This window comes from Coenobita brevimanus, chromosome 14 (genome assembly GCF_032717465.1).
Source record: "Coenobita brevimanus isolate Jiangsu-jjx chromosome 14, ASM3271746v2, whole genome shotgun sequence".
Taxonomy (NCBI): domain Eukaryota; kingdom Metazoa; phylum Arthropoda; class Malacostraca; order Decapoda; family Coenobitidae; genus Coenobita; species Coenobita brevimanus.
In genome coordinates, this window is record NC_136967.1 from 2,544,679 (window position 1) to 2,559,800 (window position 15,122).

General features: G+C 39.8%; 1 protein-coding gene across 2 annotated transcripts; it reads left to right on the forward strand.

Moving 5' to 3' along the window:
• The first annotated feature begins 357 nt into the window (after positions 1-357).
• Positions 358-11,636, forward strand: LOC145418590 (dynein axonemal light chain 4). 2 transcript variants are annotated; one of them, XM_080286968.1, is made up of 4 exons: positions 358-429; positions 3,995-4,078; positions 5,476-5,605; positions 11,453-11,636. In XM_080286968.1, exons 1-4 carry the CDS (start codon positions 358-360, stop codon positions 11,455-11,457), a joined length of 291 nt encoding a protein of 96 aa, XP_080143094.1. In that variant the 3' UTR covers positions 11,458-11,636. The 2 variants fall into 2 exon arrangements, with proteins under 2 accessions (XP_080143094.1, XP_080143086.1); XM_080286960.1 differs by lacking the exon at positions 11,453-11,636 and having other exon boundaries at positions 5,476-5,640.
• The last annotated feature ends 3,486 nt before the right edge of the window (positions 11,637-15,122 follow it).

The following is a 15,122-nucleotide window of genomic DNA, read 5'->3' on the forward strand; positions in this document are numbered from 1 at the left end:
CTGGTGTCAGTGATGCTTACAAAGGAGACAGTCGATTACTTCCAGCTGTAGTGTTCCAGGTTTCACCTTTTCCAGGCTGTCCCTCGGAACCAACTGGCTACCCATGGGGTAACCGGCCTTAAGGTTAAGTTTTGCTTTACCTTCCTGGGTTTTGTTTTGGCTTCCAAATGTTTTTTTTCACTACTAATTCATGTTTTACTTATCAGTTTGTGCTTTCAGATGACCATTGATACTGGGCATTTCCTTTCGGCATTCAGTATACTGTATCTCACTTTGTACTAACTTGTTTTCTCTATGAGCTATACCTTTTACAGTACAGACCTTTACAACTTTGTATATCGGTACAGGTAATTGGTGATGTCTGAGCTACGGAAACAGGAAAGTGTAGATGAGACAAAGAAGATCGTCCACACTTACCCTCTCCTTCGGGTATGTTGGTGTTTTCCATACCGGTATGTTTTATCATTAACCCCTTTAATTTGATTACCTATTTCTGATTTTATTTTTGCAGTTGCCACATTATTGTATTACCTTGGAATAAGCATTTTGGATTGAAGGAGTTAGGTATAGCTTTCATTAATCCCTTCACTACTACAAGTCTGACCTCAGTCAGATAAAACCATTTGGCAATAGCAAGAGTAAAATACAAAAGTGGTAGGTGGTGGTGACCATCATACACTCACTTGATGTAGTGCTGCCTACTTCTTCCTTAGCCTTTATCATTCTTTTTCTGTGCCTGACCTACTCTCTTCCTATTTCTCCCATCTTTCCTGTCACTTCTTATTGTTTTTCTTTCCATTACAGGTGGCTTTACATTGAGTGACAAGCCAAATGGTTTCCTGTAAGCCAAGAAACCATTTACAACTCTGGGTGGTAACCATATAACCAAACCATACGTGCTTCCTACGTGTCAAGAAGTGGGTTGGTTGAGGGTTAGTGCCCCTCCCTGCAAAACAAATAACTCAGAGTCGAATGGCCACCCCTCACGGGATTATGGCGTCTGGCAATAGATAAATAGATAGATTGATTCTTGGATTGAAGGGGTTAAGCTGAATTACCTTAGAAGTATTGTAGTCGTTGAATATTCACAGATTATTTATGCCAAACCATTTAGTCAAGTCCAGATTTTAAGTGTCCACCTCATTTTTTTTTTTTTTTATACATGTACTGTACTTATGTCAGTCTACCTCAGGATATTTTATTTTATTTTATTTTATTTTTTTGTAAAGCCAGGATATAAGAATGAACCAGTGGTGTAAAGCTATATTTACTTTTTTGAGCTGAATTATGGTTGTACTCCTGTTCATTATCATAATTTTTTGTAACCCAGTTACCTCCTCAAAAGTAACATGGTTGTTAAAAAATACAGTATATACATAGCAAAGAATTCCTCAAGAACTGTCCCCCAAACCTGAGTGTGAGCGAGGGGTGGACATGTGAACTGACCAGACGGTGGAGTTATATACTGTTCTCATCTTTGTATTCTTGGTACTCAGACTTTGCAGAAAACTGTTATTTCTCCATCTTGAATGCTCAGTTTCACAGCAGATTAACATTACAGTATGATGCTAGTCATGAAAAAGTGCAATGGAAATGATGTAGAGCTGTAGTATTGCCATATTCTGCCACTGAACTATGGGAAATAAGCTGCAAGAGAAAGAAAGTTTTTACTAAGTTAAAGATCAACAAACTGATTGGCACAGCCATTGCTGACAGTGTTGGATCAAAATTAATCCTAGAAAAATTTGGTGTCATCACTCGATCTCTATGTTCTTGCAGAAGAAATTTAATTACTGTATTAACGTATTGCTGCTGCTGTACAAAAAATTTCTGATATGCCCATTACTGTATGAAGCTGGTCCATTACTGTGTCAGAGAAATCATCATATAGCATAATCAGTACCGGTAAGGATGTGTGGCCAGAGATGTATCTACATCAGGAAAGATGGTTACCCCTGCCCTGCATAGTCCTGGGTCACCCATGATGGCACCCATCAATCCATCAAAATGATAGTACTGTAGGTGGATGGTTACCGTCATTCCAGGAACTGCTATCATGAGGGTGATTTGGGGCCAAAGTCTGGTAGCTGGCCTTGCACAACACTCTCAGGCAAGGAACTCATCCACACATACAATTCGAAATATGTAGTCAAAGTCCAGGCTGAGACCACTGCCCATACATGTCTCCTATACACAGCTCATCTTCCTGAGGCCTATGCATCTTTCATTTTCCCCACGCCTCACCATGTGGAAAGAACCTGTTCCGACCCTGGTGAGGTGCTGTATGCCACGGGAAGGGAGATGCTTGCTTGTGGCAGAAGGATATGCTTGATCAGACATACCAGGGTAGAGCAACAACATCAACAACCGTAGTCAACATAGAAAAATCTTTGTATAGTTGGCTGCACTGTAACATAATGAAAGAAAAGCAATTGGGAACTGAATGCCAATCACTGCCAGAATATGCTGTCAGCCAAATCCAAGATTTTGGCCATATCATTATACCTTGAAGGTTTCATGTTGATAGCTCAAGCCATTCATGAGATATAATGGTGTTAAAGGTGGGTGATAAAAACTGGTTGACCTTTGGCAGCCATTTTAGTGACCTTGACCTTGACCCTCAGTGCCCATTTTTGAACTCAGCCAAGATTTTGGCCACATCTTGATACCCTGAAGGTTTCATGTTGATAGCTCAAGGTGTTCATGAGATATAATGGGAACACACACACACACACACACACACACACACACACACACACACACACACACACACACACACACACACACACACACACACACACACACACACACACACACACACACACACACACACACACACAGAGGCAGGCAAAAACATTATCGCTCATCCTTCTAAAGGCAGGCAATAACTTATTTTCGGTGGAAAACTCTGGGCATCAAATGATGTCATCAAAAGTTTAAAGGTAATCATAAGTTGGCACTTCATTTTCACTGAATGTATTTTTTGTAGCTCAATTATGAAATCCCAGAGAATTGAATTACGTTCTCAAATCTCTCCTCTATGGGTAAACTACTGGCTCCTTACGTCTTACATCGGTGATACAGTGTTTGATAAACATATCAACTAGATAAGAATTTCCAGCCTAAACAGTAGTCATATAGAGTTGGAATGGTAAAAATACACATGCTTTTGAACATGCCTTAATGAGTGAATGCAGTAGTGTGACTGAATAGGCAGGAATTTTTTCCTCATAAGATGTTATAATGTGCAATATTTCAGTTTGGAACAGACAAAATTAATAATAAGCCAATTTCCAGTCTGTGTAAATGACTGTATAGAACACAAACAGTACAGATATGCATGTTTATGAATATGAGCATTCAATGTAGTGAGAGTGAGGCAATCTGCAAGAGTGAGACTACTTTCCACTGTGATACAACAAGCCAGGCAGACACCATAGGACAATAAGTCTTCCTCCATGATGGCTGGTAGCCGATTGACACAGCCTACACACTGGTGGCATCTGGTCTGATCTTTCCAAAGTCACCAGACAGCATTGTGCACAAGCCAAAACCCAGCAGCAATGCAAACCACACCTTAAAATACTTCACAGTTAGGCTGCATCTCCCAGTGCATGTACCTAATGTTTTTGTTAGTGAAAAAAGAAAAAAAAAAAGGCTGAGAGCCTTCACAATTGTCCTTTTTAAAAAAGGAGAGAGAAAAAAATAAATACTGTAATTCAAAATATGTTCATTTCAAGATGTCCAGACACACTGCACTGGATTGAGATCATGGGCTGTAGGAACAGCAGATTGAGCCTGACAGTTTCAAAATTGCCCACTTGCATACATGAAAGACTGTGAGCACTGGTAAATTCCTGAAGTTGAAAACTGGACAGAAGAGACTGCTTGATGTAAGTGCATCACCCACTGCAGAGGGGATAATGAAGTATGTGTTTAGGATTTCCCTTCACAACAGCCCTTAACTTGTGCCCTTTCAACTTTGCACAAGCAGCACACGGACATGTCAGAAGAGATGAAGACAGAGACAATGGAACTGATTGTTACTGCATGTGAGAAACACCAGACTAATAATGAGGTAAGTAGTAAGGTGAACTTGTAGAGAGCTTATGACATTCATATATTTGGTAATACAATATTGTGGTTACAAGAAGACTGTCATATGTGCAAAGTCAGTGTGATAGGCATTTACTGTTTGATACAAGATGCATTTCTTCCTTCACAAGGTACAGTATATGCATTCTGCTTTAAGCCAAACAAGTGCGCTTGCAAAACATCTCTTTAATTGTTGAGAATGATTCTGGTATATTGCTTGGCTGATGAGTTTTAGCAACATTAGTAGGAGTTACCTAACCAGTAGCTCTTGTTGCACTTGGGTACCTTTCCCTTAATGGGACAGTTCTCTGATGCACACAGGGAGGTCAAGAGTGGCTTTTCGTGCTGTGTACTGATGTTGTGCATGAGCCTTGTTGCCCTCATACAATTTTTTCTAAATGCATGATGGTCTAGTATTGTACTTCAACCAACTGTTGCTCATGAAAGTCTATTTCCGAGGAGTGGTTGTAGTTTATTGCTCACGTGTTGCTAGTTAAGCCCAGGACCTCTACATTCCTGATGAGGTCATACTGGATTTGGTAATGGATGGATGGACAGTTGCACATAACCAGCTACTTAGCACCACAACAGATTTAAGCAAAATCAGCTTTACTGTCTTTGCTGTCATGTACATGATAGTTAAACATATGTTTAAAGGTATCCAGTTTTCAATAAAATGTGGCAGTTAGTGTATATGCTTGTTTGTGTGATTTTTTTTTTTCTTAGCCCAGAAATGTCAGCTTATAGCAGTCATCATCATCATCATCATAACTGAATTTCATCATGCATATGTGTTGGGGAGATCCAGAACACTACTCTTTGACCCTTCTGATCCATTGATCCCATTCGTTTTACTTTTGCTACCTTCTAACAATTTTATTCACTGTAAGATAACCTCTGCATAAATGGAAGGGTTAAATAAAGTCTTGATAAACCCATTCTGTTTAAAAGTCCTCACTTATGTTGAATCAAATCATTTGGCAACAGCAAGAAAAAACTAAAATGATTGTAATGCAGATTGATAGTATTAAGGAGATGATGCAGAGGAGAATGAAAACTTCGGGTTTTATCTGGCCCCATTTCAGTTACATCATAATGCACAGAAGCATTGATGTGTAAGAAGGTGTGGTATGGAAGTCAGAGTGTTTTTGTTTTGTTGTTGATGGTGGTGGTGATGTTAATAGCTCTCTCATTTTGGGCATTATAATTCAGTATTTCTGGATCCTACATTACCTCGTCTTTTAGGCGAGTACAGTACAGGTATTAGGGTAGGGATGATGATAATGATGATAGCAAAACTCATACCAATAATAAATTGTATTATAATCATTTATTTTCATTTCTCTTTGATTGATAAATAATGTACATGTAATTTTACAGAGTGCTGCTCGTTTGATCAAAGAGACAATGGACAAACGGTATGGTGCCACGTGGCACTGTGTGGTGGGGGAGGCATTCGGTTTTGAGGTGTCATATGAGGTCAAGAATCTTCTGTACATGTTCTTTGCCGGTAACTTGGCCATCGCTGTGTGGAAGTGTTGTTAGCTGTTAGATGATGTATTATTTGCACACTGTTGAGATTCCCTCAGTGATGTATACAGGCTTTCACTTATAAACACAGCTTTCATCACAAAGTTGTCACATTACACTCCAAAAGCCTTGCATACCTATATCCACGTGCGAAGTAATGGGTGAGGGTGGGTCACTTCCTGTGAAAGAAAGTGGTGTCCCTTGGTCATATGGATTAATTTTTATTTTTTATTTTTTATTTTTTTTATGTGTCCGGCAATTGCCCTTCAGGTCCCACAAATTACAGCATAAACATGTAAAGCTGCCTCCCACTGTCAGGCATGTGATAGCCAGCTGATATACTACAGAACATGCATATATTCATGCATGTCATATGTCATTCATAACTCATTTTTTATATTACAGTATTTATGATGCCTTTTGTGTGCAGTAATTACACTTTATGTATCATACATGGCATACCGGTGTATCAGTGACAGCTCATTCTTTTATGTTACAGTAGTTATAATGCCATATGCATGCATTAATTACACTATGTAGCAGCTTCCTTAAGACTGTTCATTACAATATCCAGTGACAAATTATAGTTGGTGCAAATATTTTCAGTACAGTCTGATCTTTTATTTAAAGTCTAGGAAGTATGCAGACACAGGGCCATGTCCGTTGAAACATTTTAAGCCTGACATACTTCTGGTTCATGGTTGAGGGTTTTAGAAGCAAAAAAAAAAAAGCTCTTTTCTTACTCCATAAAGGTAAAGGTAAAGGTGGGGGCAGATGACATGAGCCATGGTGCTCATATCCATAACATAGGCTGTTGAACATGTGGTGAGTTATTCACCCAATATCCTGGGATACAAGACAGCTGCATCATTCAGGTTACCAGTTATCTCCCCTAGATGTTACCTTAGGTACTCGTTCTACCTACCAAACCACAAGGGGTGGATGGACACCTGAGTTGAGTGTCACTAGCTACCCACACTAGGATTTGAACCCTGGTGCGAACAGGCCGGCAGCTTTGCAGTCAGCGATGCTGATTGCTCCTCCACTGCGACAATGTTAGAATGAATCACAGGCAACCTAAGGGAAGGAAAAGCATGAATTAATCATATACTTAATAATATAGCATCTTTAGTTGGAACAACTTAAAACAAGGACTAACTGTACCTAATTCATACTGTACAAAAACTATAAGTGAGATCACCAGTCTAGTGGGTAACATGTCCAAGTCAAAGTGGTGGCTATGTTATGGTTTGATTCCAGAGAAGTGACTGGAGCCATTTCAGTCTTGCAATGTCATAAAGGGAAGTAGGCTGATCAGCTCGTCTGCAGTTTACTGTACTATTATAGAATATGGTAGCCTAGTCTCAGACCCCTACATCTTGAATGGGGTAATACAGGTTTGGCTGCTGCTGTTCACATAGTCACTTTGCTTTCCTGCACACTATCCACATGCCAGTACATTTTAGTGTCTTTCTCTTCATCCAATGCACAACATCTCATAGCATAACACATCCCTGCATCTGAATAAACTGTACTGTTTTTCAGCCATCCATCATCCAATCCTACATTGCCCCATGAGGAGTGTAGGAGCCCGTGGCTAGGCAGTTGGTCCCAACATTTAAGATGAGAGTGACCAGCCTCATTCATCCCTGAGTGGCAATATATGAGCAATCAACCCCAACCATTCCTTGGATATAAACCTTCACCGGCTCAATCCGACTGGAGTGCAATAATTACCCAATAAACCACCAGTTGCCAAAATATGGTTATATGGTTACCACCCAGTGTTGTAAATGGTTTCCTGGTGTACAGGAAACCATTTGGCTTGTCACTCAGTGTACTGTTTTTATATTATTTAAAGTGCTTGTTTTGGGGCACTTTTATCTTGAATCGCAAATGTCTACAGGCATTTACTAGTGCTATGGTTTATTTGAATCATTAACACTGAAATTGGTCTGCAGTGTCATTTCATGGACTAAAGATGCACACAAGTTTTCTTCATTCCAGTAAGCAATAGGCAGATTTAAGTGAAAATTTCCAAATCATGGGAGAGTATTGATTCCTTCACTACAATAATGGCCTTTTAGTTCATATTTGGTACTGCTAGGTGGCTTTATTTATCTGAGTAAAGACTTTTCCAGCTGGAGAAGTTAGATATAGCCATACTTAACCTATCACTACTATAGTTTTATACTAAGCTGAGTAATACTGTCTTATAGTGGCAAGAATAAAATAAGACTTACATCCATGGACAGAAAGGGTCTGTCTATCCATCCATAGCCAGATGCCTTAATCGCAGAGGGGGTGGCCATAAACAAACTGCCTCCATATCATCCTGTTCTTTACCAACAGGTTCCCCTCTCCATCTCATACCACCCTCATTCATATACCTCTCCACTTCATCCTTGGCCTCCCCCTCCACTTCACTCAAATACTCTTTCCTAGTTAGTCTGTCACTCTACCATTCTCTCCACATGTCCAAACCATCTCAGAGTACTTGTAATAATTTCCAGCACAGTTACATCAGTACCACAGTGCTTCTTCCACTCCTTGTTATCTGTCTATCTCTGTAGCTCCACATGCTTCTCTCTGATGACTCATTTCCATGCCTCTCACCATTGACTTTTTTCATATTGCAAAAAGTGGTGAGCTTAAATGACACTGTGTGGATCAGAAGGTATCTAGCCATCAAAGTTGGCTTCAGCAGCATTACCTTGGTTGTGAAGTTGTTTTGCATTTCCTTTTAATTTTATATCAGGTATATATTTCTTTATTTACTTTCACAATTATTTTAATGGTGAATAGGTTTTAATGTACTTAGCAAGAAGTGTACTGTATGTGCAGCAGTGGCTTTAATGTCCAGTACTATATATGTGTATTAGGGCATACTGTATACTAACAGATTTACTTTTAACTGGTGCTGTTATGATTAACTAAGTGTTTCATAGGTATGAATGAAAAGCTGTGTCAGTATTACTATTTCACTACTGTATTGTTATTGCTATTTCATTTCATAGACAAATTGTAATGCTAGTCTCCATTCTCACCCTGATCCCTTCAGTCTAATGCTGTACTGTATTTCCATTTCACTGTTGCTTTTCCAGATGATTTTATTTAACTCAGGAAAGACATCTTGTGGTGGAGAGGTTCAGGAAAGCACTATCTGATCCCTTGAGTTCAATCTTTCATGATTTCCTGAATTGCATCAGATTGTTTAGCAATGGCAAGTATAAAATAAGGGGAAATGTGGGTGGGGGAAAGAGTTGGAGACTGGAGAGGGAAGGGAAAGGACAGAGGAGAGGAGGTACAGAGAAGGAGGAGGGAAAGGAGAAATGAGGGGGTTGGGGAGAGAGAGAGAGAGAGAGAGAGAAGGGGAAGGGATGTGGAGAGGGGGTTGGGGAGCAAAGAGAGGAAGGAGAAGGGCAAGGAAGAGGAATAGGGATAGGTCATCAGATTGTGAGGCCTAACATGGGTCACTCCATCTCCTTCCTTACTGAAAGCAGCAGTTGACTTAGATGTTCATGTAGAGTATGATAATGAGGCCTTTATTTGTGTCACTGTTGTTGCTAGTGACAGTCTTTGTTCGGAAAAGTATTTATGTGGTTGTCTCTAACCTCACCCATTTCTTTTAAAATTTCTCTACCATTTTATTCTCACCCCGTCCAGAGGTGGGAAAAAGAGGCCAGAATGATGATGATGATGATTTCACCACATAAAACAATACAGTTGTGGAGTTAAAAGTACTAGATGCAATTTGTATGTAAGATTGTGCCAGAGAGTTGAGTTTACTTAGCTTGGATAATTATCCAAGGTAGCATAGCCCTATTATTCAGTGCTTTATGACACAGCTTTCAGTGCAATTTTAGTACTCATATTTTTAGCATAAGTGAATTATCATATAGAGTACAAATAGTGAAATGATGCCTAGTTGTTCTCCTAGTTAAGGCAAGCACTTAGCGCTATCAGGCCACTAAATGCTTGCCCCCGAGACACGTGCTGACACCAAACTTGACATGGACCTGCTCTGACATACCATGCATGTCCATGAGAAGTTTCAACTCATTCCACTTAGCGGTATGACCTGTAGAGGGTTCCCAGTGTCTGGTGAAAAATTGGGCACAAAAGTGCACATGGGTAGAGCAACTGACCGCGCGCAATTATAATTTACACCATCATTGTCAGCTTGTCATTCCATGTCTTATAATGTGTCATGTCGAAATCCAAGTGGGTCAAATGTGGACACACACACACACACACACACACACACACACACACACACACACACACACACACACACACACACACACACACACACACACACACACACACACACACACACACTGGAACTGTCTCCCTCTGTCTGTATTTCCTACTGCCTATGATCTCCAGTCTTTCAAACACAGTGTGTCCAGGCACCTCAAAATGAATGGATCTTGAATTTGGCTCTCTGTTATCTATTTTTTTTTTTTTTTTTTTCTTGGAAAGAACAGTTTAAGGGCTCCTGGCCTTTGGTTCCTTCTTCCTTGCATTAAAAAAAGAAAATGCTTGTTTCCATAGTATTATTGATGAATTCTGTGGAAGCATTAGTAAGTATTTGGAACACTGCACCCATCCGCTACTTAGTGACTGAGCCAGGATGGCCATGACCAGGATAATTTCACACAAACTTATCCTAGCTTGTTTACATCTTCATTCTATCCATTTATCCCTATTTTCTCTGCCCATAAAAATGTTCCATCCCATTATCTCAACAGTATGTTTTCCTCCCAGTGAAACATTTCATATTATTCTTCCTATTTTTGCTGTCTTCTTATTAGTAATCCATTCCATTATTCTTATTTTCTCTGCCCAGTAAAACATTCCATACCATTCTCTAGACTTTTCTCTTCCTAGTTACTGAGCTGTATAAGTATTCCATTCCATTCTCCTGATTTTCTCTTCCCAGTTAAGCATAACATTTTATCTTCTCTGTATTTTCTGCCCAGTTTCTCATCTGTTTCTGTCTCTTTCTCAAATACTGTACTTTCATTGTTAATCATCCTTCCATGGGTATACGGCCAGAGCACGTATCTGGCTGAGGGAAGATCGATGCTGCTGCCCTGCAGAGTCCTGGGTCACCCTTGGACAAGGTGTAGGACCTGCTAATTGGCCAAAAGGTACTGTAGCTGGCCTTGCATAACACTCCCAGGCAGGGAACTCAATCACATTTACCAAGTATATTAGTCGAAGTCCTGACTGAGACTGCTTCTCATGCATATCATCTTTACACAGCATATCCTCTTGGGAGCTATGCCTTCCTTCACTTTCCCTCCACCTCATCATGTGGAAGGACCCTGGCAGGATGCTTTCTGTCGTAGGAAGCCTACTGCTTGCTTGTGGTTGATTGGTCTCCTGGGTCAGACAAACCAGGTTGCCACCAACAGCGACAATGTACCCTTCCATTTCAACCTTCCATCTCACTTCTGTAGTCATATCCTGTCTCATTTGGATCATCATTCTGTCTGGCTCACACACACTTTTCCCTGCCCAGCTTTTCATCTGCTCCCTTCTCCTTCATGTGCTGTACTTCTTAAGCTTACTTATCCTTCCAGCTTGCTTATAGTCTGCCTTTCCTTCTTCTAGTCATATTATTTCAGTGTACTTTTGTTGTATTTATCATTTTTTTAGCATTCATGAATTTCATGTGATCAAAGCATTGCATTTAATCTCTTCAGCCCAAGGGTTTACATTTGATTTGAATGAAACTGTCTTGCATCAACCAAAATAAAATACAAAACACTTTCTAAGGCTGAAGTAGTGAAGGAAAAATTGTTTCTAATCTTTTCAGCCTGAAGGATCTCTCCTGAGTTGAGTAAAAGATGTCAACTAGAATGAATGACAACTATTCTTAGCTGAAGGGATAAATGGATGAATGGATATATTTCCCTGCTGATCTTCTGCTGTTCTGCATCAACAACAAACATAAATGCAGATACTTGTCAGTTCCTGTTTATCCAGTCTGCCTCCCAGGTATGGGCTAAGTGACACAGTACTATGCATTGCCACTCGAAATTACAATACACGTCAATCATGTAATTCACCGTCCATCTTGCCCACTGTCCTAAATTCACTGTATAGTCTTTGAATTACTCTCAGGAAGTCATAATTTATGGTTGCTAATACAATAGATGATATGTAGATTTACAGCCTGCCAGTTTGGTTTTCATGACATTTTTTCTAACATGGAATTTCATGCAGTCTGTATGGTATACTATATATTCTGGGCTGGCAGAACTGTTTACAGCTTTCTTTATATTTTACTGTAATTGTCTGTACGTTTTATAGCTTCATAAAGATTGTGAAGTATGGAGAATTGCCACCAGGTGCATATATTTATATTAACCTTACAAAATGAACAAGGTAGAAACAAACTATACATTCACTCTCTTGTTACACTGGCCCATATATGTTTTCTTATTGGTAATTGGCAAGAGGTGGATGTATTTAACCAGGTTAAGTTTCATACATTTGTTCTCAGTAATATAGTTATGGTTAGTCTGTAAGGGGATGCAGTATACTTAACATAGTCTTATTTTCAGTAAATAAATATTGAATTGCAATACTTGTGCTAACACTGGCTGTAGTTTCATTCTCATGTCATGCAATGATAACTGTATGGCATATTTTTTCCATTTAAACCATATCAGCAATAGTACTATAACTGAATTAGTTTACAAGGGCTTTATAATGCTGTAGCAGGATGAGAACAGTGTATACTCTGTAGTATAATTCTGTACCATATAAATAGCTTATTATTTGAATGCAATATTTGACACCAGGAATCTATAGCAATTTTATGAATGAAAGATGGCTTTGATGAGTGGATAGGTAAAATACAACAGCCATTTTGATGGTTATAATTAAACTTGTATCGAGTCAGATAAACCAGTGATATTCAACCATTTCAGCATGATATGCCTTTAGAACTTGTATGTAAACTTGAGGGAGGATTGGTTGCATTTTATAGTTGAGGTTCAAATACAGTAATACATCAGGAGTGATGGAATGTGAGTGATTGCATAACAGTGTGCATTTATTTGAAACGGACAAAAATCCCCCACCCCTTTCAGTGTAGTCAGGTAGGATGATCTGTATGACTTAACCAACAATGCTCATTTCTTCCTTATAGCTAAGGCTTATCAGATTGCCTGTAACTGTGTATTATGACTCAGGTTCTTGGGGTAACACAGTTACATCAGGTGAAAATAAACTGACCTCACAGTTTCAGATCCAGTAGGGAACTTGTAGGGGAGGTAGTGGTTGAATGGTTTGAGGACTGGTCTCATGTTTGTTTGAAAGGATATGAATTTGATCCTAGGCTGAAGCAGGGAACATTGCAATTGTGTGAATTTTGCCAAAACTGACTACTGATCTTCCTCACTGACATTTCATGTAAGTACCCTTGCCAGTACCATCACATCAGTCTGGAATGAGACAGTCATGGCAAACCTAACTTGTATTCAGTATAGGAGGCAGAAGTCCTTCAGCCCTTTGACTGTGAGGATATATGATTATTTTGTGTCCATGACCATGCCAGGGTCAGTTGAGATAGTTTGTAACCCTCTGAGCTAGGATTTCTTTCTAGTGAATAAAATGACTTTATATAATGTTAGCCGAAATACAGCATTAGACTGTACCAATAACAGTTGCTGGAGTGGCCCCAGGCTCCTTTGGACATGAACTCAGTGGACTGCAGCTGAAGTTGACCTTCTCTAGTCTGCAATCCTCCTTTCAGAGGCTAGGGATAGAGTCAAGGGACTTTTGCATAACCAGGCAGCAGATGCATAGTTGCACAATACTGATGTCATGATGGGAATGTATCCCTCTCCAGCACCACCAGTATCAGTGAAAATGTTAATGAGGCCCTAATGCCAAGTTCCTTGGCTTCTCCCAGCCATTGTGAATCTGTTAGTGCCTCAGAGTTCAGTAGTTAACTCTCTCATGGTCAAGATGAAGCAAGCATTCTATTCCAGCTGACACCATATTATTTTATTCAGCTCTGAGTCATAAACACCTGAAAGTGTTAATTTTGTCACTAATATCCTCTCATGGTCAGGACAAAGTAGGATTTTATTCCAACTGACTCCCGCTGAGAGTGAGTCACAGGAGCCTGACAGTGTTAAGAGCATGATGGCCAGAAGCAGGTCAGTGCCTTGCATGTTGGAGTAATGAAGGAGTCTGAGAGTAATAATAATGCTGAGCTGACTCAGATACACTCTGTTGCAACATTCTCAAATGTTTATTGCTCTGTCCTGTGTTGGCAAGAAAACCAGAAAAGTCATCAGAACATGGCATGAAAGTATAAGACAAATAGAGATATTGTATTGAAGGGCTTAATACTGCAAACACCCAGAAATATGACTAGAATTTAAAAAAATGGCTATCTGATTATGGGCATGGCCAGTCATATACAGTATTGCACATAGAAATTCAAATAACCAAACTGCAAACACCTCCCCACAAATGAACTCATGCACTTCTCCACGAAAACATAGTAACCACAGAGCACTTTTGTTGGTGGTAGGTGGTGGCGACCATCATCCACTCACTTGATGTAGTGCTGCCTACTTCTTCCTTAGCCTTTATCATTCTTTTTCTGTGCCTGACCTACTCTCTTCCTCCCATCTTTCCTGTCACTTCTTATTGCTCTTCTTTCCTTTACAGGTGGCTTTACATTGAGTGACAAGCCAAATGATTTCCTGTAAGCCAAGAAACCATTTACAGCGCTGGGTGGTAACCATATAACCAACCCATACGTGCTCCCTACGCGTCAACAGGTGGGTTGGTGGAGGGTTAGTGTCCCTCCCTGTAAAACCAATAACTCAAAGTCAAATGGCCACCCCGTATGGGATTATGGCGTCTGGCAATAGATAGATAAATAGATAGACTTATTTGTGTATGAATGAACTCCCCTGAACTGTACCAGGTAATCATCACACCAGTATGATTAACCATTGTGGCTTTTCTTTTTTTTTCTTTATAATCCCATGAACTCCTCACCAGTCATTCATAACCATGATCTCCAGAAAACAAACCTACAGAAATCATATGAAAGGCCACTCCACAGAAAACAAACATAGAGAGATTGAATGAAAGGCCATTCGACATAAAACAAGCATAGAGAGAGATTGAATGAAAGGCCAGTCCACAGATAACAAGCATTGAGAAAGTAAATGAAAGGCCAATGCACAGAAAATGAACATAGAAAGACTTGATGAAAGGCCAGTCTACTGTGCAGAAAACAGTGAGATTGAATGGAAGGCCAACAAGCGCTCAGCATTAATATCCTCAGGGACAGTAAGTGAAATCTCACCCGGTACATAATGGGAACAACGTCTTTCGCAGTCATGTATGTTACCTAACCTGATGAAAACCCCTAACCCCTTTCAGCCCAGTTAATGATCAGGCGTAGTCAGACTGGTAGGTCAGTTTGACGTGTAACCAGAGAGATCTATTCC

Bases quoted from the DNA above. Each gene is read 5' to 3' on its own strand.
- LOC145418590 (XM_080286960.1), top strand. From the start codon at position 358: ATGTCTGAGCTACGGAAACAGGAAAGTGTAGATGAGACAAAGAAGATC. The intron at 430-3,994 runs GTATGTTGGTGT...TTGCACAAGCAG, and splicing joins ACACTTACCCTCTCCTTCGG to CACACGGACATGTCAGAAGA. The intron at 4,079-5,475 runs GTAAGTAGTAAG...GTAATTTTACAG, and splicing joins AACACCAGACTAATAATGAG to AGTGCTGCTCGTTTGATCAA.